General features: G+C 51.0%; 2 protein-coding genes across 4 annotated transcripts; both read right to left on the bottom strand.

Annotated features, from left to right (window-relative positions):
• Positions 1 to 8,396: 8,396 nt before the first annotated feature.
• Positions 8,397 to 15,165, bottom strand: TXN2 (thioredoxin 2). Of its 3 annotated transcripts, none has more exons than XM_053977391.1 (4): positions 15,089 to 15,165; positions 14,396 to 14,580; positions 13,302 to 13,425; positions 8,397 to 8,545 (listed from the first exon to the last, which is right to left on the bottom strand). In XM_053977391.1, the coding sequence occupies exons 2-4, from the start codon at positions 14,578 to 14,580 to the stop codon at positions 8,429 to 8,431; spliced, it is 426 nt and encodes a 141-aa protein (XP_053833366.1). In that variant the 5' UTR covers positions 15,089 to 15,165; the 3' UTR covers positions 8,397 to 8,428. The 3 variants fall into 3 exon arrangements, with proteins under 3 accessions (XP_053833366.1, XP_053833364.1, XP_053833365.1); XM_053977389.1 differs by having other exon boundaries at positions 15,059 to 15,140; XM_053977390.1 differs by lacking the exon at positions 15,089 to 15,165 and adding an exon at positions 14,886 to 15,052.
• A 66-nt stretch (positions 15,166 to 15,231) lies between these two features.
• Positions 15,232 to 24,837, bottom strand: FOXRED2 (FAD dependent oxidoreductase domain containing 2). The gene is made up of 9 exons (XM_053977388.1): positions 24,744 to 24,837; positions 23,739 to 24,284; positions 22,053 to 22,304; positions 21,308 to 21,577; positions 20,429 to 20,595; positions 19,625 to 19,790; positions 18,891 to 19,132; positions 17,891 to 18,061; positions 15,232 to 17,116 (listed from the first exon to the last, which is right to left on the bottom strand). The coding sequence occupies exons 2-9, from the start codon at positions 24,260 to 24,262 to the stop codon at positions 16,851 to 16,853; spliced, it is 2,058 nt and encodes a 685-aa protein (XP_053833363.1). The 5' UTR covers positions 24,263 to 24,284; positions 24,744 to 24,837; the 3' UTR covers positions 15,232 to 16,850.
• Between the last annotated feature and the right edge of the window lie 208 nt (positions 24,838 to 25,045).

The following is a 25,045-nucleotide window of genomic DNA, read 5'->3' as shown; positions in this document are numbered from 1 at the left end:
GGGACCTTGTTCTCTGCCCAGGGCAGGGTGGCCAGTCCCACCCAGCTTGGCAGCCTGGAGAATCTCACCAAGGCTTATCTGGTTCTGTGCCCTCCTCCCTCCCCAGATGTACCCCCAAGGCCAGGTTTTCCTGCTTCACCCCAAAGGCTTATTTTTCTTATTGTAAAACAAACAGAGTTGTGTCTGTTTTGATTTCTAGAAGAAGGTTAGAGGGAGGTCAGAGCTGACATCTGGGCTGGAGATAACATTCCTGTCTAATTAGCAAGCCCTTGATAATGAGGGCCTTCCTGTCCCATCCCCCTGCCCTGATGTGAGAAAGGACAACCAGCGCAGGCTGGTGGAGAAATGGGGCAAGAGAACACCCTGTAGGGCAGCATTTCATCTTCTAGTGTCCCCAGCCCAAGCTCGTGGGCTGCTGATAGGTGCCCATGGGCGACGGCTGGAGGTCGCTCCTCCTCCATCTTTATGAGGACACCAGCTTCAGGTGCTCAGCCTCTGCAGACTCTTTCCAAGGCGCTGGCCATGGCTTTCCAAAGTGCCAGCGGTGCTGCCATTCACCCTCTCTGCAAAGCAGGGTTTATGGATTTTGACACCCTGGATACTACCTGTGCTGCAGTGTGTGTGGCAAGACACCAGGAGACAGATGAGTACAGTGAGGTTCCCGAAGCATGGCTGGGCTATCTGCTGTCCTTCCCTCAGCATAGGGAGCTGTACATTGGCAGTTCCATCCCTGCTCTCGGGAACTGGGTCACTTATCAGGGCAGTGCAGCCCGCCGGGCTGACACGATGCAGCTGTTTGTGCACAGCAGTCCCGCAAAGAGGAAGCGGCCACAGCCGGAGCCAACTTTGGCTGGGATGCTGGGCTGGGGGGGGAAGGGGCAGAAGTGCTGGGGAGACCCAGTTTGTGAGGCCTCTGCAATCCGTAGACATGGCCCCTGCAGCAGCACAGGGAGATGCTGGAATAAGGCCTGACTCAGCTGGGACAGAGGCTCCTTGGCTGAATCACCCGAGCGCAGTGCCTTCCCTGCAGCTCCCCCACTGTGGGCTGCCGGTGCTTTTGCAAAACCCTGGGAGATTACAGGCGCAGGCCAGCGTGGCACGGGCTGAACTGCAGCTAGGCTCTCTCCAGGTGAGATTACGACAGTGGGTGCATCTGGTCCTTGGAAAACCCCAGCTGACACCCCTTAGCAGAGCTGGTGACACACCAGCCTCCTTGCCTTGTCAGCTCCATGGCAGAGGGATTTGCTGCCAGCAGCCTCAGATTCCACCCTCAACGGAAATGCCACAGCCTGTTGATTCCTTGGAGGGGACGTGACCATCATTCCTGGCCTTAGTATGAAATCCCAGGGAGGGAAGGAAAAAGGAGGCAGGGAAACAGGGCTTGGGATGTAACAGTGGCAGAACCCAGCTGCAAGCTGGAGAAACGAGGCTGGGAACAGTGCCCTTGGGTCAGTCATGTGCTGCTGGTCACCACAGGCTGGACACAATGTCACAGGGAGGCACAGCATTTTGGGGGAGCAGCAGAACAGGGAGATGACAGCAGCCTAAGGAGTTTGCTTGCAGACATGGCCACATGCTGCCAGTTTCTGTGCTGCAGGCTCCAATGAGACCAGCAGTGATGGGTCCCTCGTGCTCCTGCATCCTTTCATCTCAAGGATGCTGCCAGCTTCTGCCTTCGTGTGTGATACCAGACAGATTAAGAAAACCCCAAATGTGCTTCCTCCTAAGAGTTGCCAAAAAACTGAGAACAGAACTTGATCCCAAGGTTAGGGAAAGGGGAACGAGAACTAAACAGGGTTCAGACAGGTACAAGAGGGTTGGAGTACTGGGCAACCGCACAGTTTAGCGTGAGAAATGCAGTAGTAGGTGTGATAGCAACGACTTTTAGTCCCTCCTGAGCTCTATGAAAAGTTTCCATGCTCCTGCCAGGATTTTAGGATGGGACCCATGGGACCTGCCTGGCTGGGAAGAGGAAGCTGGATTCCCTCAGGTAGCAAGCTGAAATAGCTTAGGCTGAAGGATCGGCCCCTTGAGAACAGACCTGGCAAGCAAGAAGGAAGAATGTGGGGGTTTTGTCTTGTAGCTTCCTGCCAAAAACTGGCATAGCCATAAACACAAGTGCTGAACAATAAGGTCTCCTGTCTCAACAGCTGCTAAAGCTGTCACCTGGGAAGCTTCCTGCAATCAGCCAGTGGCAGGACAAAAAAGGAGCTCCCACATGCTTTCCTGCAATTTGTCATATGTCTGATCTCTGTTCTGCTCAGTGCCTGTCATCCTCCCTTCCCCCAGAGCCATCTCACGCTCCAACAGGAGGACGTGATTATGAAGACCAATTTCTGGTGTGGAGCAGGCTCATTGTTCAGCCTTGCTTCTCCAAGCAGCAAGAAGTGCTTCTCTATGGCTTCTGAGTCACCCTATAGCCTTTCCTCAGAAAGTGTTTCCCTTGGGCTGGTTCTGCAGGCACTGGGTGGATTTCCCTGGTGCCTCAGAGATCCACAGCCCTCTGCAGATCCTCTCTGCCTGCCACGTGTTGAAGCTCCAGGGCTTACAGTGACCAGAGTTGGCAGGACACTGCCACTGGCTTCTTTTTCAGACCACTGCACCTTTCCAAGGCGTTAATCTCTGGGTCTGAACAGTGCCATGCTGGATCTCTCCTCACGGGTAGGTATTTTTAGAAAGTTTGAGCTCAGACTATGCAGTCACTTCTGAGCTATGCCAGGACAAAAAGAAAACAACCACTTCTGCCTGAACAATACCAGCACAGAACAAAAAGCCACTGTAAATGGGGTTTTTCGGCATCACTCAAAACTAGCCAAGCTTTGAAAGATGAAACTCACAGTCAAAAAAAAAAAAAAAAAGAAAGAAAAAGGTTGCTAGTGAACAAGTGAACAGAAAGGGGTTTGACAGTTTACTTAAAAAGTCGGATTAAAGCAAAACTATGTTATATAAATACCAGCGGGCGTGCTGGAGCTTGCATCACTCCATCTCCATCCCAGCCGCTGCGACAGCCAGAGCCAGGGTTGGGTTTGTTACCTGGGCCATGGCCCTGTGGGTAAAGCCACCTGCAGGGAAAGGAGCCGTGCAGTCCCTGCGCCCGCGGCTACGGGTGCTGTGGGGAAGTGTTATTGCCTCATGATGGAGCAATACAGCAACTGCGGGGGATGCAGCTCCTCTCCTTGCCAAGGCCATGAAGCTCCATGTGCAGAGCCATGTGCAGAGCCTGCCGGGACAAACACCCTCTCACTGACAGCTGTGTGGGACTGGCATGGAGGAGCTGCAGCCATGCGGGTGACCAGAGGTCACCATCCCTGGAAAACACCAAAATCTCTGATGCATGTTGTACCCCCTGGATGACTTGAAGTCAGTGTTTCTGAGGACTCTCACTGCAAAAATTTCCTGTTTTTCAGGAAATTGCTCAACCACTTGTCCACTCGTAAGAGAGATGGGGACAGGGTGCCTTTAGCAGCACAGCGAAGAGAAGCATGTAGGGGCTGAGAAAGATAAAGGGAGCTCAGCCTTGCCTTGGGTGGGAGCAGGGTGCTCCTGTCCTTTTTGGTCAACAGTTGCAGTTTCTGGGGACATCTGTGAGTCACAGAAACTCCTGGCACTCTCCACAATAGAGAACAAGAGTATGGGAGTAGATAAACATGTATATATACATATACACCTGTAGGGACCTTATTTCATGCAGGCCATGGAGAAAACCCATCATTTTTAGTGCATTTTTATTGTGGCTTTTGGATCATGAGAGCCTAGGAAGTCAATGTGAGGTGGGAAGTTGGGTGCCCTGAAGCTGCCCTGTTGCCTGTAGTTTCCAGCTCTCCTCCACCCTCAGGACACGAGTGGCTCCAATGTCTCTGCTCTGGCCTCTCCTTGCAGGATGTTTCCCTGTCTCACTTCCCATCCTTGGGCAAGGGACTCTTTGCCACCAGGAAGGCAGCCACAGGGTTTCTCCTCACTCCATTCCCACTGGGACATGGGCAGATGCATTTTCAATCTCTCCCTGTAGGCCTCTCGTTTTCACCCATTTGGCTTCTCTGGTCTAAGAAATTCAGGGTTTCCCCTGCTGCTCCTGCCTCAGTCCTTCCCTGGCTGGTAGAATGCACAGAGAGAAAAATCAACCAGGCATGGCTCAGCACAGCAGCCACCTCCAAACCACATCTAGCCTGTGGCTACCACTTTCCTGAGAGTTGCAATCTTTGTTTTTTGCCTGCAAGAGGTTTTAAAGGGAAAAGTATTGCTGAAGTTACAGAACTGCTGAGGCAGAGAAACCACAAAGCTCACAAAGGTACCCCACATCCTTGAAAAGAGCAGAAGGACATGACAGAACACCACCCCTATGTGGTGATGGACAGTGTTCTGATTTAGACTGGGACAGACTCTGGGAAGAGTAATTTTCTTCCTAGCAGCCAGTGCAGTGCTGTGTGTTGGATTTAGTATGGGAATAATGCTGATAACATACCAATGCTCTACTTCTTTCTAAGCAGTGCTTACTTTAAATCAAGAACTTTTCAGTTCCCTATGCTCTGCTCCACCTTCTTGTGAGGAGCTACACAAGAAGCTGGGAAGAAGCATGGCCAGTAGAGCTGATCTGAACTGGCCAAAGGGATATTCCATGTCATAGGACATCATCCCCAGTATATAAAGTGGTGGAGTTACCTGGAAGGAGCCAATCACTGCTCAGGGACAGGCTGGGCATAAATCAGCTAAATGGTAAGAAATTATATTGTGTATCACTTGATTCTCTTGTGTTTTCTTTCTTTTTTTAGTTTCCCTTTTCATTACAAGTATTAGTGTTATTCTTATATTTTACTTTATTCAAATTATTAAATTGTTTCTTTCTCAACCTATGGTTTTGCCTTTTTTCCCCTGATTCTCCTCCCCATCACACCAGGAGAGGTGTGAGTAAGCAGCTGCCGGGTACTTAGTTGTCACCTGGAGTTAAACCACAGCTTGAGTCTGGATGTGTTGCAAGGGCAGTAAGGAGGACAAGAGACTGTGTAACAGGTGATCTAGTCTAGTTTTGGTTTGGAAATCAAGCCTATGGTAGTTTTATCTTATTTTTTTATTGACTAGATTATCGCAACTGCTGTTATTCTTTAACTTGCAGGAAACTCACAGCAAACACTTGCCACCATTTAGCAGTAGTTTTGAACAACACTGAGCTTAACATTGCTGCTAACAGCCTTGCAGGGCTGGAGAATTTAACTACTGATTCTGTCTGAATGCTAGAATTACTTGGATGAGAAAAATGAGGTGTGTGAGGGGAAGTGATTAACAAACTATTGGGGCCAACAACCTGGCTGATGAAAGGCCCTGCCTAAGGCAACATCAGTGTTGACGTGGAGTTGTCTTTGTTTTCTTCTCTGCACAGGAGGAATCGTATTTGTTGATAAAGCAAAGGATTTACTGGCCAGGCTGCCAAGGTCAGACCTCACTGGAAACAAACTGGCTCAAACGATCCCCTTCAGAGGACCACATACACAGCCCACTGTGTGCTGTAAGCCAAACAATCTGAGTTTTCCATCCTCTACCAGCCCTTGAAGCTGGTCCTGGAATAGCACCTCTAGTAGACAAGACAGCAAAGCTCTCCCTCCCTCCTTGCAGATATTCACTACGAGCCAGAGCAGCTGGAGATTAACTTGCAGTTCAGCAGGCAGGCATAAACATCTTGAGGAAAGGAGCAGCTGTGTTAGGGCTTGATGCAAGTGTAAAGCCAACAGAAACGAATGGAAAACCTCCACTTGCCTGGAATCAGGCGCCTTGGACAAGACTGTGAGGACAGAGGCACTGTGCCTGACCCATGGGGAAACCTTGGCATTGGGTTCAAAACATCCATGGGGAAGAGATGTGGGCTTAGCTGAGCGTTGCTCCCCTTGGGAAGGCACTGACTGCTACATCCTCTTAAAATAGAAACAAGGAACATTAAGAGTTGAGAAAGCTACTGTTAAATAGGCAGGCTTGGGTAGGAGAGAGCAAATGCTCGACAGATCAGAGGAGGATTCAATGTGCTTAACTCCAAAAGGGAAAACAAACTTCATTCTCACTGGAGAAACATTTTCCCAGCTGACATGGAAAAAACAACTACTGCTGAGGAATTACCCATTGCTTCAGCTCCCTTCAATCGGGAAAGACCAACATCACATTCAGGTGGCGTGAAAATTGCTGTGCAACCTCTCTTTAACCACTACATAAATATACTGCTGGCACTGCTTCCTGCTTGCAGCTCCTGTTATTAACACCACTGTGGGAATCCCTGAAGCCTTCCCCAGCAGTTGGGAAACAGGGAGCTGAATTAAAAACCTGGCACAGAAAATATCCTCTGAGTCCTGTCCTGTGGTGGAAACCTTGCAGGCTGCTTGAGGAATCTCAAGGTGTCCCCAAACCCCTCCTCCTACTGTCCACCTGTTACACTGTTCTGAAGGATTCCCACAGGGCACCAAGTAGGTGGGTCTTCAGCATTTATCTCAAAGAAACAGTTGTGGCTTTCACATAATGCACCCTAAAGTGTGCTGGCACTTTAACAGCTAAGTGACACTTTAGATCTGCTTTTCCTTAGAAGGAAGCAATAAAATAACTATTTTATACTGCCCCTTAATTACACAATGCAAAGTCAGTGTTTTTTCCTGGGATGGTAAGGCAAGAAAGTTGATTATTGTTGGGTATGTGACGCTGTTCCCCTACTCTTCCTGCTTGTGCAGGAAAATGTAGACTCTTTACTAGAAGTGTTTACTGAGCAGGAACACTGAAACTGCAGGGGAAATTGCCCAGCCTGAAACCCGAGGAGGTCAGGAACAGCACAGCCTCTGTGATCTCAGGAATAAAATAAAATGCCAGTTTTTATTGATTGTAACTGACCAACAGTTCTTTACCAGATTGCATTCAAGTGACATCACCTCTAGCAGCGTGCCAGCGGTGAGATCAGTCCAGCCCGAATGGGAGGCACTCACCTCAAGAGACCAGTACCACCTTGTGCTGTGGCCCAGGCTCCAGGGTGACAGAAGCAGGTGGGAGCAGTGATGCCAGCAGCACTGCAGTTGGATCACCACTCCCCTGGTTCCTTCAAAGGTCATAAATCGTTACTGCAGAGGTGCAGAAAAAAAATTACCTGGCTGCTCAGATACCAGGGAGGTAAAATGGAGCTTGTACATAGTTATTAAGCATTTACAATGTTCTCATGCAGCTTAGATAAGCAAGCTGGAATTAAACAGTACAGTAGTCATCAGTGCTGGTGCTGTACTCTGCCTGCAAGCACAGGAGGAGGCTGGGAGCACTCAGAAGCCAGGTTGACAGGAAACAGGTGTATGTGAGGAGAAGAGGAGGAAGAGGTTGGAAGGGCTGAAGGCTGCTCAGATAGAAGCTCACAACAGGCACCCTTAGTCCAAAGGTCAGGGCAATAGAAGTCAAAAGGCTGCCTTCTGGCAGGGCTCACCCGTGTGACCACATTCAATTATTCACAACAAGGAGAGGGAGGCTCTCAGGCTCCACAGACAGGGGAGGGGTGAGAAAAGCACGGGGGGAGTGAGCACAGCTCAGGTTCCTTGTGTGCAATGTGCAGCTGTTCATCTGTGTGTGAGAGGTGAGTCCTCCCTCTGGCCCCCTGGATCCAGCAGCACACAAAGGGGGTCCTACAGGCAGCACTGAAAGCCCCATGGAAGGAATCCTCTATTTTGTTTTCAGCACATTACTTTTTAGTAGGGATCGAGTAATAACCTGCACTTTCCCAGCCCATCATTAGAAACTGTGCTGCTGATACTCCCAACTCACCTCTCTGGACAGACAGATTTATGAGAATCAAGTTTTATTCTCCTGGCTAGACAACAGTGACTGATAAAAGTTCTCTACTGCTGCAGACATACAAAAGGAGATCTATAAAATACTTCTCCCTATTTTCTCTTATAAAATTATGATGGGAACCCATGGATTTGTGGAGGAGTTGTACCTGTCCCAGCAACACAAGGAAAAAGGAAGAAAGCAACAGGTTTCACAGACAAGGCAGAGGCACTCTCAGCTTTAAACGAACCCACCCAGGGCAGGTATGTACCATCATCTTGCAGGGAGCAGCTGCCCTCTGCTCTGGGCTATCAGATGTGAGGCAGAGACAAAAACATTCCTCCTCTTAACTCAGCAGCAGCAGCAGCTCTGCACGTCAGCTCTTGGCTGATAAACACAGGCTCCTAATTCCAGCCACATTCCCCGTTTTGAGAATAAGCAGCCCTGCTCCTTAGAGCCCTTTGCAACTACTGCTGCTCATGAGAAGGGGGAGAAGGAGGGAAGGGTTACAACATTTTCCATCTCCTAAAATCATCAAAACAGAAGAAACCCCCAGGTTGTACAGACCAGGCAATTGACCTGCCCTCAGCTCTCCCAGGCAAGGAATGCACAACATGGACGTGTCCAGAGGCAGTGGTACAGCCACCCTTTTACTTCAGGCTCCAATGAGTTTCTTGAGGAATGCCTCCAGCTGATCCTCGTCCTTTATGCCCACAAACTTATCCACAACGTCTCCGTTCTTCATAGCCAGCACAGTTGGCACTGCTGACACCTGGGGCAAGAGAGACAGGGAGACAGGTGAACAAAGCCTGCAGGAAGCCACCTGCACCTAGTTTCCCAACGGAAGTCTAAGGAAGCGGCTACAAGGGAGCTGAGCACGCACTGCTCTAGGGTAAGATGTCCACTTGCAAAACAGGCCAGCTGAGCTCCACGTTTCCCCTCTCTGCAGTGACTTACACCACTTGACTTGAGATAAGGCTGAGCTGCTTTTTGAGTTTAAATAAGACCCAAATTTTTAAAGACAAAGCCACAGCTAATACAAAAACCATCTCCAGTACAAATGCTTCTTCTCCTTCCCTTTTGTCCTATCATAAACGAACACAGCTAGGACACAGACATAATGACCTTTGAACATTTTATGGCCAGGGTAGCATCAGACTGGACCCGTGTTCTTCTCCAGACAGGACTGGAGCTCTAATCCTAACCCACCCCACCATTGCACAGGCAGATTTCCTGCTCATATTATGGCAGTGACAATCTCCTCCAAGCCTTCTTTCTTTCTCTACTTCTGTTTTCCGTTATTTATCTGGTCACAAACCAGTGGTCATTCAGTGCAGATCCCTGGTGATTAGGTAAGAAGTAAAAAAGTCCCTCTGACCAGAGCTAGCAGGCAGCTGTGCTGCTCTAGGCACTGCTTTTTTAGCTCAGAAAAAGTTTGCTGGGAATTATCCAAGAGAACAGTGTTGGAAATGACAACACTCCCCAGGGACTTGCTGGCTGACTGGTGACAGCAGAAACCCCAGGGACATGACTGAAAGAAGGAACAACCAGAGCTTGGAGAGCTGCAGCAATGGAAGATCTGATCACATTTCTGACCCAACAGCTTATCTCTGCAAAGTCTCCCCCCTCAAACACATCCTGTTTTTATCTTGCCCGCTGACTCTCCTCCAGCCTGTGGGGCCTTCCCGTGTGCACTGCCAGCCCTGCTGCCAACAAAGATCTGTAAATCCCTCTGGAAACCCATCAGAGGGCTGGCTTTTCTCCCACTGGGAGCCTGAGATGAAGGGGACATTTTGCCTTCCCTTCCCACCCGGTCCCAGCTGGGCAGTCCAGGGTGGCTCCCCACAGTGTCCTTCAGGGCTTGTGCAGTCTCATCTGAAGGGATGGGAGCGTTGGGGCTGCTCAATGCACAATCTTCAGCTCCTCCTAGTGACTGCAGGGAGCAGATCCAGAGGGCTTGGGCCCCAGCACCGGCGATGGTGGCAATACATTCCCTTGTGATTTTAGGAGAGAGAAAGGATGCATTGCACTCAGCTGCTCTGCCCCTGAGAAGGGCAAACCTCCACTGTGCCTCCCTCTGGTTTTCACATTGGGTTAGTATTGAGCAGAGTTGCTCCAGTCCCATCCAAAAAAAAAACAAGAGCTGGCCCCTAGCTGGCTGGGGTGAGGAACAGGCAACTCTTGGAAGCTCTATGGAGAAGCAGCCAACACCATGTTGCCAGGCCCTGCAGGCTGACCAGCGCACCCACGAGTTTCACATGGCCTTGATTCCTCTGTCTCTTTCCCTCTTTGTGCAGGTGAGCAAATCCAAAGAAAGAGTGGAAGGTCTGGGGCTGGTGCTGCAGAACCAGATGAGAACCGGGGGCACAAGGCAACTTTCCTCTGCTCAGAAAACATCATGTTTTTGTCAGCTTCCTTCCTGCCAGCTGCAGCAAGGGCAGCCTGTTAATGGAGCACGTACTTTGTTTTACTGGCTGGGAAGCAAATATCATGGGAATTTCTAGAATGCAAAGTTGAGGGCACTTTTTCTTTTTTTGGGTCCCATCTGCACTGAACCTAAACAAACTTTACTCCTCCCTGAAGAGCATTTCTACAGAAAAAATCAGTCTGCTTTTGATTAGTGTTGACCACACAGATAAATAAACAAACATAGCCATCCAGGTTATTCCTGGCAACACCCGTACCAAGGGAATTCTCTCCCATCTGAAACTTTTATATAAGCTCAGATGCCACACAACAGAGCAGGGGGAAGGATTTCACCCAGGCCTCTGAGTGAGGAGGTAGCAGGATGGAGCTCCACTGATCAATGACCTCTGTACCCAGCAGCTTTCCTGAGCTGCCCATCCACAGTGGCCAGAGACGGGGATGCCCTTTCCTCGTCACCATACACAGAGGGAACTGGCTAAGGCAAGAGATGAATCTAAAGAATTTTAAGAGACTGCAGTATTTCTCCTCCCTTTCTGCTCTTGAGGTGAGAGGTCAGGAGCTGGCTGGAACAGTGGAGAAAGGCCACAACCAGAGATGAAAGGTATTAGATAAAACAGGGAGTCCCCAGAGAAAGCACTTTTGTGCTGGGCATAACAGGACAGGGAAGGGCATGGGGGACATTCCTAGTTGCAGGAAATGCATCTGTGCTTTGTGCTAAGCTGGAATGGCCAAGAGCCAAGGGCTTGTATAAAGGAACGTGCCAGCATTCCTCAGCTTTTCCAGGAGGCCTCCCCCTCCTGCTGCCTCCCTCTGCACCAAGAAGGCTGCTGAAGAGGACATTGTGCAAGCAGGTGGCAAGCTGGGGGCTGCGTGTGTGCATGGGCAGAGGAATAAACATGGATGGAGACTTCCCGGCAGCTGCAAGTGAAGGAGTTGTGGGAGTGGCATAGACACTGAAAACCCCCAAACAAAGACTTCCTCAGCGTGCAGACATCTGATCCCCTAAATAATGGCTTTAAAACAAACATTTTCTGATCCCCTCTAAACACCACCTGTGGTTTTCCTGATCTCTCACAAACACTCTGGTCCCTCTTTGATCTCAACTTGGTGCCTTCCCATCAGCCCTCACATTTCTCCTTACATGGCAACTTCCCAGAAGATGAAGCAAAACTAAGCACATGCTCAGCACATGAACAAAACTTGTGCCTCAGAAAGGATGCTCCAAAATACAAAGATCTGAGCAGAAAATTCTCCTATCTCCCTACCTGTTTGCAGCTATGGTACTTGCAGGCAGTCTAAGGACAGTATTTTAGCCATGGGGATAATGGCCAAGACAAGACATACATGAATCACTTAAAAAGTGGAGGAGGGCCTCTTGCAAAACAAAAACTTCATCATCATGTTTGCATATAAGGTTCCCAAATGAACTACTAGAAGCTGACCCTTCCCTGCAACCTCAGTCCTCCCTGCAAACAAACACACACAGCAGGCAGTGCTCCCTCAGCACCCATGGGGAGAGGACACGCAGCACGTCATCAAACCTGCACAACTTGGGACTTTCAGCCTCTTTTCACAGACCTTTCTCTGCATGCACACACCCTGCTTGTTGTTTTCCACTCATCTGAGATAATCCTCTGGTAATCCCAGCTCATTCTATCTACTGGAAGGCTTGGAACAATATTTGAGTTAAGCAAATAATCTCTATTCTTTTCTCCTTAGCATGGTTGCTACCAGAGCTTTCCCTGCATCTATTAGGATTTACACACTCTTAGATAATCACTAAAACCACCTCATCCTCTTCAACTTCTCACCAGCACCCTCTGAGCTACACAGCCTTTTGGGCTAGCAGAAACCAGCCCTGCTCAGGAGCCAGCAGCCATCTTCCTTGGCCTGGGGTGTATCTGCCAGCAGGCCTCCACCCTGGAGAGCACCAGAGGCTCTCATGCTGAGCTTATGGGAGCTACAGGTGATGACTGTGGCCACCAGTGTGTGGGCATGCCACCACAGCGCAGGCAGAAAGGTCTCCCCGAGGAAAGAGTGGGAGGGAACAAGCTGTTTCCACTTGTCTCCTTCTGGCTCAGCAGGGTGCAGGAATGGCATCTTCTCAACAAAATGACAGATGGCTCAGGAGATGGTTCACACTTTTAAGGCCAGCTTGAGGAGCTTGCTGTGCTAGTTGTCACCCTGAGAGCAGGACTTCATCTGCAGAAGGGGAGCACATCCATCTGTGTGATACCCAAGTGAAAATGAAGCATTTTTTCCCCCTGTAAAACATAACAGCAAAATGCCCCAACTCCATGGGCAGAGTGGTTATTTGCAAGGAGAGACAACAGAGGCAAGCATGGCCCTCAGAGGGGCTTTTGTGTTTCTTAAACTACCAAACCACTGACAGAGAGGACAAATAAATGAATAATGTCAACTAAAGCCATGGCCTTCTCCAGTTATTCCGCTCCTTCCTGGGAGAAAGGCAGCACAGGGAACACACCCAGCAGTAATGTCACACAACTAGTGTAAGCACCAAGGTCCTCCCCTTTCAAGAGCAGGACATGTACTCCTGTTGTTTTTTTTCTGACCTGGCTTCTACTTGTCCAAACAAAACTCACTGTGTCTCCTTGTGCTGCAACTTAAGGATGAGGATGTTATGACCCAGCTCAAGATCCTGAACAAGGAAGGGAAAGAGAGGACAGGCTGGTTGCACAAAGAACCACGTTCAGTAGCACGGGCTACTGAGTCTACCCCACTACAGTGGGGCTTGTAACTTCACAATCTTGCTCTGCACCTGAGCAGCCCCAGCTGGCAGCAAAATCCCACGTGTACTCCAGGCTCCTCAAGACCAGGGAAGTGTTTACACCGATAGACACCTGCAAGGCCTAGAGGACACCTCCCTGCAGAATTAGAGATGGGGATACTGGGTATGACCAGCAGAGCTGGAGCAGAGCCAAGCAGCCAAATCCACCTACTAACAAGTGATTCAATGGATCAGGATCCTGTAGGCTCTGGGCTTCCCCTCCCCTCCAATGCTGCTGCTGCCTGGTGCCTCTGCCCAGGGAGGCACCTTCACGCTGCCAGCCAAAAAAAGTCTGTGCTCTTCCACCTCCTACCTCGTACTCGATAGCAAGGTCTGTGTGATCGTCAATGTCCACCTTGGCCATCAGCACCTTCCCCTCCTGCTTGGCCACCAGCTTCTCTAACCTGGGGCCTAGGATCTTGCAGGGACCACACCACCTGATGGAGCAGGAAAAGAGAGGGGACATTAGGAGAAGCAGGTGCAGCCATGGAAGGCATGCTGGTACACCAGTGCCTTTACCACCACTGCTGTTCCACTCAACAGCCAGCCTGGAAATACAATTCCTGAACCATGGCTTAGAAAAACACTTCTCTCACAAAGGAGCTGTCAAAGGTTAAGGAAGCTCTGCATCCAGTTTCAGGCTTCAATGAATTGTCCTCTTCTCTCTGAATGATCCCAACTAATGCTCACTTTGGTTTGTCAGTTAGTTTATTTAGAGCACAAGTTTTTTGGCTTTTTTGTGTTCTGTTTGCCCCAAATCAGCTGTAACAGGCTCATATAACAGTAACTGTAGGACTATTAAAATATGTGAAAAACCCAAAGATAGCATCTAGGAATATTTTTACTGGCAGGTGGATGACAGCATTTTTATTGATGACAATTGGCATCATTGGTGTCACACAGCAGTTATTAAAGACATATAGACATTTGCTATAAAGAGCCTCAAAACCATGCAGCTTTAAGAAACATGGAATGATACACCATAACAATGGTGAGGCATAGCAAGTGCAGAGCTCTCTGTGGCTGTTAGCAAACTTTAATGTTTCTAAGAGGATGTTGCAGCCATGAAGCCAAATAGGGCAGATATCAGAGCTTTCTCCTGAGGCATTTTTCTAGGATGATGCAACACTGGGGCTGGGATGACACCTGAGCACCTGGGAGGTGCAGCAATGCCACACAGGGGAATGCCTTCCTGGCACTCCGGCAGGGTGTAGCTGTGAGGGGAATCTTCATGGATTGAGCCTGACAGGCAGAAGCATCTTTCAACACCGGACTCCACAGCATGGGAAGCCCTCTGGCATGCCCCTCCATGGTGAGCCCGGAGTGCCACCACATCAGGAAAGTCATAGGGCCACACCTGCACGGGTGATGATGGAGAGGGGTGCAAGAGGCACGAGCGGAACTTACTGTGCGTGGAAGTCCACCACAACGGGCTTGGGGCTGTTCACCACCCGGTCCTGGAAGTCGCTGCCATCCTGCACGTTGAAAGTGCTCCTGCGGCCGGCTGAGGTGCCAAAGGCCCTGCCATGGGATGCCAGGGGCCCCCGCGTGGGGAGCGACAGCAGCCGCTGGAGAACCAGCCTCTGGGCCATCTGTGGGGAGAGTGGTTGGTGGGGTGGGTGCACCCCATGGCTGGTGCCACTGCAGCAGCGCCCTGACCAGGAGGTGTCCAGGAGAGAAGCTTATGGGGTTTGACGTGAAATGCTTCCTGCCCCCGAGCCCAGCCCCTGCCCCGCCCTGCAGCTCCAGCCCAACGGGCACGGGGCCCCCAGCTGGACCCCGCCTCCTCCCCGTTTACAGCAACAGGCACAGGGTCCCTGTTTCCCTCAGCCCTGGAGGGTAGAGCTGCCCCCACCGCCCGTTCCTTCCCACCCACAGGGCAGACCCAGGCCTGCACCGATATCGCGGGGCTTCTTCAGCTGATGTCCCAACAGGTGGCACAGGGCCCCGGGCCCCCAACCCTGGGGGGGAAGAACAACCCCAGACGCCGGCTCTCCGTTGCTCCCCGAGCCCGAGGGCAGGAAGGCACGGCCGGGAAGGCCCCGCTCCACCCGCCGGGCCCGCCCGCACCTTCCCGGGCGCGGAGGTGACCGCACACACCGAGCTTCCGCCCGCCGCCGCCGGAAGGCTGCTGCGAACGGGCCGGCCGCGCTCCAGCCGATTGGCGCCGCCACAAGAGCCGGGGCCTCTGATTGGCTGCCGTGCCTGTCCTTTAGCCCGTTTCGCCCCGCCCCTGGATGGGCTTGTGGGATGTCACGCGGGGCCAACCCTGGCTGCTGATTGGCGGCGGAGCGCTCCAATGGGCGCAGCGAGCGCAGCAGGAGCCGTGGCGCGCCCTCCGCACGTGGCGGGGCCCGGCGGCCCCGGTGCCGGTGCCGGTCCCTCCGGGTGGCGGCTCTCTTCGGCTTGAGGCTAGGCAAAGGGCCGCGTGCTTCACCTGCTTCTTTAAGCTTTCCGGGAAGCGCACAGCTCTACAGTCCCCCAGACAGCAATTAACTCCGTTCCACAACGCACCCACCCGGGCAGGGCACCGGTATCAACCTGCACCCCCTACACTCAGGGGTGACCACAGACCAGCGTGGCCCATGCCACCCTCTCCAGCTGCATGTGAACAGGCACTGTCTTCCAGCAGCAGCATTGCTTGCATAGCCCAGCATTCTCAAAGAGAGCAGGAACTCCTCTGTCACTTCTTTGACCTCTTCTGCTCCCCTGCCTCTCCAAGGAACTGGAATTTTAGGGAAACAGCTGTATTCAAAGGATTGGGAGAACTTTAGGTACATGTAAGGTACAGCCCCCCCTCAGTTTGGAAGCAATAGCGTGCATTTTTTAAGAAGTTAGAGGGTTGAAAAACATGTGGAGATAAAATCCTTTTGTCACCCCTCCTGTATTTCCTAGAAATCACAGGGACATCATGAGGTCAAGCTCAAAACTGCTCTTGCTTTGCAACTCCAGGCCCATGGAAAGAGTCCACAGGGCAAGTGTATGTGGCTGACAAGGGGAGCAGTAAAGTGCAGACAACCTCCCTGTCAGTCCCTTTAGAATCTCAGGGTGACTGTAGGGGAATAAAACAGAGAAAGAGCATTTTAACAACATCAAACTTTCTTGATGGGACATAGTGCAAATAGGAGAAATATTGGTCATGCTTTATAAAAGACGGGCTAACCTTCTAGGCTGCTTGGTGTGGGAGAAGAAAAATATGAGGACAGCAGAGCCAAACTCTCTCTGTGTCCCAGGCATTCCAAGCAAGCTACTCATCTGTTGTGGAGGAAAGAGTCCCTTGTAGTGTTCTCTGGGAAATTATAAATTATCTGACCTATACAGTAACTAAAAAAATCATCTTTCCCCACTCAAGCTACACAATCGCCCTAACTCAAATGCAGGAAAAGTACCAGGAAGTTTGCCTGCAGTACCACTTCAGGATTCAATGCAGAAACAAATCTTCAAGTATACACAGCGTACAGCATCCAGAGACCAGAGAGCCACAGGGTGTGAGCAGGCCACCTCTGAAGGGCGACATGACATCCGAAGCTTTCCAGACATTCCTGTGCTCACTTCTGTGGCTTCCGTCTGTCACTGCAAATACTGGTCAGTGAGATAAACACCAACATCATCTTCAGGCAACTCTGAACTCTGCAAGGACAACATGAGAACCTCAGCATCACTGGGTTTTGGTCCCTCAATCCTTCAGAGTATGTTGGTCCTCTTTGTAACAGCAAGATCTGAGCAGGTCTTTGGCAACTCACGATCAGTGGGAGGCATGGGGATGGAAATGGGATGCTGGAAAGGGCAGGATCCTGCCGTGGATCTCTGTTACAGTACTGTCACAAGAGCACCTATGGATTTCAGTGTGGAGCAAGAAAGGTTAAAGCTCATCCTTGGCATGAACAAGATGCTGCAGAGGATGAACTGGTATCCCATGATCTCTTATCAACTGCTCCTGTGACCCATCGTGGCTGTCAGGGGGTCTGTCACCCAAGAAGTCTGTGTGAGTGTAATCCTGGAGCAGCCCAGCCTGTACTGCGTGGTGCCGGAGCTCCTGGCTCCCCACCAGTCCCTGCATTTGAATGTATCCCTGCTGGCAGGAGGGAGGCAGCTTCTGATGGGTGAAGGCAAACAGGAAACAGGATTCTGCAAGAGAAAGGATCAAAACTTAAGAGTCAGCAGAGATACCCTGTAGGGAAATACTCCCATAAACTATCAAGGACTTGCTCAAAACAAAAGGCAGAGAGGATGAGGGAAGACGGCTGGAGTTTCCCACCCGGTACCCTGCCCCAGATAGCAGCACAGTAATTGACATAATTCTGCAGAGCTCAGGAGATGCAGAGAGGGATCCCCAGTCTGCACACTGAGAGAAAAAGGAGCTGGATTTGAGCTTGCATCCATCTGGCATCTTCTTTGTGCTACAAGATGGCTTCCCTCTGTGTGCCACATGGGCTTCCTGCAGGAGGGTCCCACATCAGTCTTAAGATCAGGAAGGGAGGCAGCAGAGGCTCTTCACCTCTCACCTCACAGCACTCCCATTTCCCATGGGAAAGTAATCCAATCACCAGTACGTGAGATTTAATACACAATGGCACAAAGAAATGTTCAGATAATGAAGAAGAAAGGAAAGCTGCAGCTAGAAAAGGGATTGAACCCAACCTTATATGCCTTTCTCTAAATCCTGGCATGCCTGGGCCAGTCTTCTTCTAATGGTGAACAAGAGCAAGGACTCTTTGGGAACATACACACAGAACAGCACCTTGTACCATCTGCTGAGTGCACTGAGGAGGTGTGACTGACAGTGAGACAAGCAGCTCACCACAGGGAGATCTCAGCTATTTGCAGAAGAGATCACTCCTGTCACTTGTTCCTCACATTGCTCCTCCTCTTCCTGCCACTTCGACCCTGTGCACAAATTACCTGCAAAGAAATTGCGCAGGTCGGTGCTGAGGCAGTTCTCCAGAAACCGCCTCAGTGGCAGGATGTGAGCATTCGGGGCTGTCCAGTCTGTCAGAAAGTCCTCCACAATGTGATGGATGGCATTTGGCCGGGGCAGAGGCCAGTCGGGGGGACGGACTCTCATCTCACGCTCTGCCAAGGGAACATTAAGGGAGTCTCTTAGAAGCAAAATGGCATTAAAAAGAGCTTGGGGAGTGGAAAGCAGCTGTGACAGCTGTTTCCGCTTTTGTCCTGACCTTTTAATCCGTTACTTTCATTTGCAATCTCCTCTGCTACCTCTGTCCTCAACAGCCTGCCACTGCACAGCTGCTCTCTGTCCCTGCCTGTAGCATTCCTGTCATTTCACTCCTATTCCCCCTGGGCAGGGACTGCCAGATGGGCTGTGTTGCATTTAATGCTGCTACCCATCATGCTTATTTCTGAGAAGGCAAGCTGGACCCTGACCCTGGGTTTCTGGAGATGAAGATTTCAACACACTCATTTCCCAAGGAAGTCTACTCTGAGCCTGTTTGCTGCTGGATAGAACACTCCTCTTCAAACCCTTGCCTTTGGCTGCCTCTACGTCTGTGAGACCTCTCAGACCTGGGCCTGCCAGAGAGCAGCTTTCACATGGCAGCAAGATGGCCAAACAACACCACCCTCATCTGTCAGGCTCTGCAAAATACACCTAAGGTGCCAGCCAAAAGGAAGAACTGTTCTTCTTTTTGGGCATGGGGAAATTTCCAGCACGCCTGTTTGTTCCTATTTTCAAATGTGAGGTCTCTGGTACAAACCCCCATCCCCTATATTGGTCCTACAGATGGAACTTTCTTGCCAACTCTCAGCTTCCTTTTCAGCTCATACAGTGGTGGGAGGTGTCTCTCAGGAAGGGGGAATAGTGCTTTCAGGTACCACCCCCACTCTGGCTCTGATTTATCCCTCTTTGTTTTGGTTGTGTCACATAACTAGCAGGAAAGCTTACCTGTTGGGAGGTGTTTGTAATAGTAAATAACAGGGTGTAAAAAGTTGGACTGCCAGGCATGCTGCGCCTCTCCCACAGCACGGTTGTAGTAGAAGACATCCTTGTCAGCGCCAGAGAAATTCCTCCCATATTCCATGATGATGACAAAGAGCCCATTGCGAGCCTTTCTTCCCGTCTGCATTTCCAGCTCAGCCAGGACTCCAATAGGGTACTCTTCCAGGTATTCAAATGCTGTGGCATTCCTGAGAATTGAAAACGTACCACTGGAATTTTCCACCAGAGAAAGCCAGCTGGGATCCAACCCACCCTCAGCTGGTCAAGGCTAAAGCCAAAAAGTCATCAGATAGTAATTTTGTTTGGTCACTACAAATCTGAGCTGGACTTGATGCAGAGCTTATAAAGGCTGCAGATACTGTTACAAGACACCACTGTTTTCCTAGATTATGGGATTCTAAAATCCCATAATGGGATTGGGGTCAGTAAAAGCGTATACTACGCCTCTGAGCCTAGAGGGAAGGTCTGGACCATTTCAGCCCTTTAAGAGGGAGAAACAGTCTGCACAATTGGGCACCAGTTGCAGCAGTAGTACAGATTTGGGGTGGCTGCCTATGCGATGGTAACTTCCTTAGGCAGGAACAGCACAATTGGTGTGGCGGCAACATGGGAGGCAATGGTAAAGAAACAGAAATGAAATTATGGACCACAGTGCTGGGAATAATTACTCACTCACTCACTCTCTCAGCAGTATGATGTCAGCCAGGACACTGAACATCTGGTAGAGGCCTGAGGCCTCATTCACCCTCTTGATGATGGAATTGGTCAGCTGTGTAATAGGGTAGACTGTGGATGGCCAGGGGACACCATGGTGACGGTTTTCCAATAGGCGATGGACTGCCCGAGCTAAGACATGGAGAAAAACGAAGACAGCTTATTTAACAACACAAGCTTATCCTTTAAGACATCAAATCTCTGTGCTGCAGCAGGACTCAATAAACAGTCTTTACAGCTCTTCCATGCTCAGGATCTCCCACCCCAATTGCTGGTAACTGCAGTGGAGATGCCCTCAGAAAGCTGATGTGATGCTAAGTGGTAGGGGAGGGGGCAGGGGGGTCCTTGGGGATAGTTCATTACTTTTCAGCAGTCCTTTAATGATAAGGATGGGCACACACACATAAAGAAGGAAATTCTCTCTACTGCCCACAACTGCTGGGTTTTAACTCCACAGCACAGACCTCTCACCCACAGCCTGTCACGAGGCAGAGCGTCTGGCAGGAAGAAATCTATTGTGTTACATAAATAACAGACAGCAGGCAAGAGAGACACAAGACAAAACAAAGACAGACAACCAAAAACTTCATATATGACCCCAAGTCACTTCTCCTCCACTTCAGATGATGCAGCTGCAGCTTGACTGTGTTTTGTCCTTTTTATTGCCAGAACAAACTAAGGGCATTCTATTTCCAGCAGTAAGCTATGGATTGTTCCTTCGAAGGGAGGATCGATTTCCACCTCTGCCCTCTGTACACCCCAGTACTCACTTGTATACCGGAATCCATGGATGAAGCCCCCAGCAGATTTCCTGTAGTCAACTGAATGGCTAGCAGTGCCAAGAACAAAAAGCCCCTGAGTGCTTCTAGACTCGTAGCTGGGTTTGATTTGAGGATACTTCTTAATATTCCCTTTTCCCGGCATCATTCTCAGGGATCTGATACGCAAAAGAGAAGAGCAGGAAGGACAGGAGTAGAAAAATAATAAGGGTTTACACATTATATCGCAGCCACTGCAAGATTCTGCTTCATACCCCTGCTGCTGTCAGTGGCATTTATAACTAAAATGAGGATCTTTGGAAGATAAGGGTGTTGATCTCAAGATAGCCCTGGACAACATCTAATTCTCAACTAAGCCATTAACAATTAATTTTGGAAGACAGTTAGCAAATCATTTAGCAATAATGTTACAAGTTAGCAATATCATTTTCAACTGCAGGATGTACCAAGGTGGAATGAAGGTTACATCCTCAGGGAATTTTTTTTTCCCAGACACAACCTTTTTGTAGCAGTCTGCACCTTTATCATCCTCATTTCAGCAAAAAACCCAAACACTGCTAGCCTTGTCCATGTGATCTGGCAGGTCAGGATGTTAAGTTCTAAAGGTACAAGCTTTTCTGTGTCACTCAGGTCTCATTGCTCCCATCTGCACAGCCTTAAAGCCTGTTGGTCAGAGGGCAGTGACACACATTCTCACTGGGACACAGCCTTACTTGCAGGATAAAAAAAGGACTGTGCAACACCAAGCAGCTCAGAGCACACAGAGGTCTAAACAATGCTGCCAGGAGAAGACCTGCTCTTCCCTTTCCTCCCTACTCAGGCCCTTCAGCCTAAATACCTTTTTTCATGGAGATCCTGGTTCTCCCTCACCTATTATAGATAGAGAAGTCAAACTTCCAGCCCAGGCAGCGGATGACACGGTCATAAGGTGCGCGGGTGGCAAAATTGTCCAGTTCATCCTGAGGGAGGGTGATGGAGTCGATGCCTGCGCTGATGTTCCTGTTCTCCAAGTAGAACCGCAGTGTGATGTGCAGCTTTCCCTTTTTGTCCTTAACGATAGCCAGATCTTCCAGGTCACCCTCCAGAAGCCCATCCAGAGACTTCAGCTGGTAGGTGTCCAGCAGGCCGTTGTTAATTGCTCTATGGAAAGTACAAGAATGTAAAGGAGGGAAGTTGTCTTAGCTGCTGAAAATGGGATCATTTATCAGGCATCCCAACTCCTCTTCAGTGTAAGGGTTATCCCCAGAGTCTCAGGGCTCACAGGAACAGCACAAGGAACACAACCTTGCTGTCCTTGCAGGATGCAACCAGCCTCTTAACTTTCCTCTGTGACTGGAAGCAAGGGAATAACTTGAGAGCCAGTACATTTTAAAGATTATAGTTTCCAAGCGGACATGTTTCTATTTCACACAGGTCCTAAAAAGCTCTCAGCAAGCCTCTGTGTTCTGCAACTGCAACCTGGATTGCTTTAAACCACGGTCCTATAGAAAGCCCTGTATTTCCCCTGCGGTCCCCATGACAACAGCACCAGTCCAGCCTGTCACCTGGGAAAGAGGTGATTCTCCTTGTTTGTATTCCAGCTGCGTTAGAAACAGGAATAGGAGCAGTTCCTTACCTCAGATCCCCGACGTAGTGGGTGGCCCAAGAGAGGCGCACGCGGGACCGGCTCACCATGTGGATGAAATTTGTGACACCCAGGATGTTCTCCGCTGTCTCGAAGGCCGAGTTCCCTCGGCCCAAGATCAACACGGTTTGGCCAGTGAAGTCCTCTGGGTTGATGGACACAGTCTCGTAACCCTCAACATACTCTGAGCCAGGAAAGTTTACCACATTGGGAACCCACGTCCCTGCAGCAATCAACAAAGAGCTGCAAAAACAGGGATAGCACAAGGAAATGCAGGAATTTCAGGAAAGGAGCTCCATCTCCTCATTCTTTCCCCCTCCCTCCTCCTGCTGTGGAAGGTGACTGCAAATGTGACCCCCCACAGTGACACTGGACCAGCTGCACAGGCCATGGTTTCAAAAGAAACCTCTACCTAGCTTCAACTAGTGACCTGCTCCTCTCTTCCCTATCCTCAGGACAACTAGGAACACTGTTATATATAGCAACAGTCAGTGTGGGTGCTGTATATATGCATCTCCCTCGCCTGTTCGTGAATGCAACTTCTACTCAGATGAACTCGCTGACAGTATCACAGGTTGATTATATGTTGCATAAAAATGACTTTGATTTAAAATTTGAGTTGACATTTGGCAGAGCAGAAGTAATTTTTAAGATAGATAGGAAATAGTTTCGATACTTTGAAATGTAACTGCCAGTCATAAAAACATGCTAGCAACATCACTAATTGTTAACACCAAAAATAACTACAGTGATCTTTTTATATCACTCCAAAAGAGCTTTTACTTGAATCGTGAGGAAGTTTTTGTGACTTAGACAGAAGCACCAGGCGGCTGAGGCAAGCAGCACTGCCTGCTGTCCCAGCCTTGCTTACACAGCGTCCCGAGACGTGGGTGTCCGGGGATTGCCTTCTGTCCTCTCAGAGCCTGCCAGCAGCACACCGGCAAGTGACAGCCAGCACGACCTGCTGTCGTAGAGCTGAGGTTCTCAGGAGAGGTGAGAAATATACTCCGTATGTTCACACGAGTAACTTTGAGGTTTTTAGGAATGGAGCTCAGTGGTGGTTCGGGATACACACATGTAAATAGGACGAGTGGAAGGGGAATTCAGCGACCCAGCAGCCTGGAGAAAGCCCTGACTTTCTCACAGTCCCTGCCCCTCCCCCCACAAAAAACCCACTTTCCTCTGCTTCCCCCGCCCCGTTCCAGCTCTGTGCCAAACAAGGGCTTCACTTGTCTGGGACACAACGCTGAGCACATGCGGGAAAACGGGAGCAAGATGTCACTGCACCGACTCAGTCCAGTTTGCAATAAAGGCAGTGTTGGCTGTGAGTACAACCGAGTTACTTTTTTCACAGACAGCAATTATCTAGTGATAAAACAAAAGCGATTTCAAGCATACCTATCAAGGACACACGCTGCAGTGACGGCCATGGCAGCCAATTTGTGTCTGCCCTCCCAACCTCCTCAGCTGCCCAAAGCAAAACACTGCTTGTGAAAGGCAATGCCTTCCCAGGAGCAGTTATTCCACCCATCCACCTGCCAATCCCTACAAAATGTTTTCCGCCTCTGATGGTGATTAAGGCTGTAAGAGGCTGTGAAATCTCTGTCCTCGGAGATACTGTTGCCTCAACAGGGCAAAGCTCTGAGCTGCATGTCAAGCCCTAGGTTTGCCCATTACCTGCACCTGTAGTTCTTCCTGTCTTGATCGGTCAGGAGAAAGTAATGGCCGTTCCAGGCCTGCTCATTCTTCTCCAATGTCACATGGATGATGGCTGTGTTGTACTGAACCCGCAGCTTCAGCAGGGAAGCAAAGTCCTCCAGGTAACGCACCATCGTGTCAGCGTTGGGGAAGAAGTCGCGAGAGTAGCGTCGGAAAAGCAGCCGCCGGTCGTGGCTGAGAAGCGAATTCCAGTCATGGCGGAGGTTGAACTCGCTGTTGGACTTGCCCGTGTACTGCTTGTTGATGCTGATGAGTTTGCGGTGCCGGGGGTAGAGCGCGAAGAAGCTGCCGGGAGCATGGCTCCGCTCAAAGACGATGTAGTCCCGGCCGGCTTGCTGGAGGAAATAGGCCGCCTGCAAGCCTGCGGGGCCGGCCCCGATGACGCAGTAGTCGTGGTAGAGGAACGTGGCACCACTCACGGCGCACAGGCTGCAGGCGTAAAGGGCTAGCCCCAAGAGCGTCCCGCAGACCGCCGGGGCCATGGCGGGACTGGCGCAGCCGGCTCTGGAGGCAAGATGACCGGGAGGCGTCACCCCGAGGGCTGCAGCCTCCCCACAGGAGACCCCCAACCCCACCAGCCCTCGCCCACCGCCGCCCAGACCCGACCGCCATGACCCACACAGGGTGGGGTGTTGGGGCGGGGCCCTGCTCCCCGCTGGCCAACAGCAGCAGGAGTCCCGGGCCTTCTAGCCAATGGGCGCACAGTGCCCCCCGCCACAGCACACAGGTGGCAAGGTGGGGCAGCACCTGTGGACTGCTGGTCGCGGGCGCGTCTGCGCCCCACCAGCCAATAGGGACGGGCGGCGGAAGCCCCCCCCAGCCAATGGGAGATGGGGTGTCCAGCGCTGCCCTCGCTCCCCCACCAATACGGTCCCGGCCCCGATGCCCCCGCCCCCGCCAAACAGCGCACGAGGCGCGGCGCACGTGACGCGCGCCGCCGCTGCCGCCCGTCCGGGGCCGCACCTGCACCATGGAGCTCCCGCCGCTCCGCTCCTCCCGCTCCGCTCCTTCCTCCTTCCCGCACCGCCCGGGCAGGGCAGGGCGGGCACGGCGCTGCCTCCCGCCCGCTGCGGGGGCGAGCGAGGGGGGGCGGCGCGCTCCCCGCGTCACGTGATGCCGCCACCGCCGCTTCCCGCCGCCGGCACCATGGCGGCGCGCGCACCACGTGTCCGGGGGCGGGCGGCCCTTAAAGGGGCAGGCGCGGGACGGAGCCCTGACCGCGGGGGGCAGCGGAACCAGGCACACACACACACACAAACAGCGCC

The sequence above is a fragment of the Vidua macroura genome, chromosome 5 (assembly GCF_024509145.1).
Source record: "Vidua macroura isolate BioBank_ID:100142 chromosome 5, ASM2450914v1, whole genome shotgun sequence".
Classification (NCBI taxonomy): Eukaryota; Metazoa; Chordata; class Aves; order Passeriformes; family Viduidae; genus Vidua; species Vidua macroura.
The sequence above is the reverse complement of the archived record's forward strand: the minus strand, read 5'-3'. Positions and strand labels throughout refer to the sequence as shown.

What these genes read in the sequence shown, in the direction of transcription:
- TXN2 (XM_053977391.1), bottom strand. Translation starts at nt 14,580, where the DNA reads ATGGCCCAGAGGCTGGTTCTCCAGCGGCTGCTGTCGCTCCCCACGCGG. An exon ending in GTGGTGGACTTCCACGCACA is followed by an intron (nt 13,426 to 14,395) that starts GTAAGTTCCGCT and finishes CTGCTCCATCAG; the next exon opens with GTGGTGTGGTCCCTGCAAGA. An exon ending in ACCTTGCTATCGAGTACGAG is followed by an intron (nt 8,546 to 13,301) that starts GTAGGAGGTGGA and finishes CTCTTGCCCCAG; the next exon opens with GTGTCAGCAGTGCCAACTGT.
- FOXRED2 (XM_053977388.1), bottom strand. Translation starts at nt 24,262, where the DNA reads ATGGCCCCGGCGGTCTGCGGGACGCTCTTGGGGCTAGCCCTTTACGCC. An exon ending in CCATGGATTCCGGTATACAA is followed by an intron (nt 19,791 to 20,428) that starts GTGAGTACTGGG and finishes TCCATGTCTTAG; the next exon opens with CTCGGGCAGTCCATCGCCTA. An exon ending in TTACAAACACCTCCCAACAG is followed by an intron (nt 18,062 to 18,890) that starts GTAAGCTTTCCT and finishes TTCCCTTGGCAG; the next exon opens with AGCGTGAGATGAGAGTCCGT.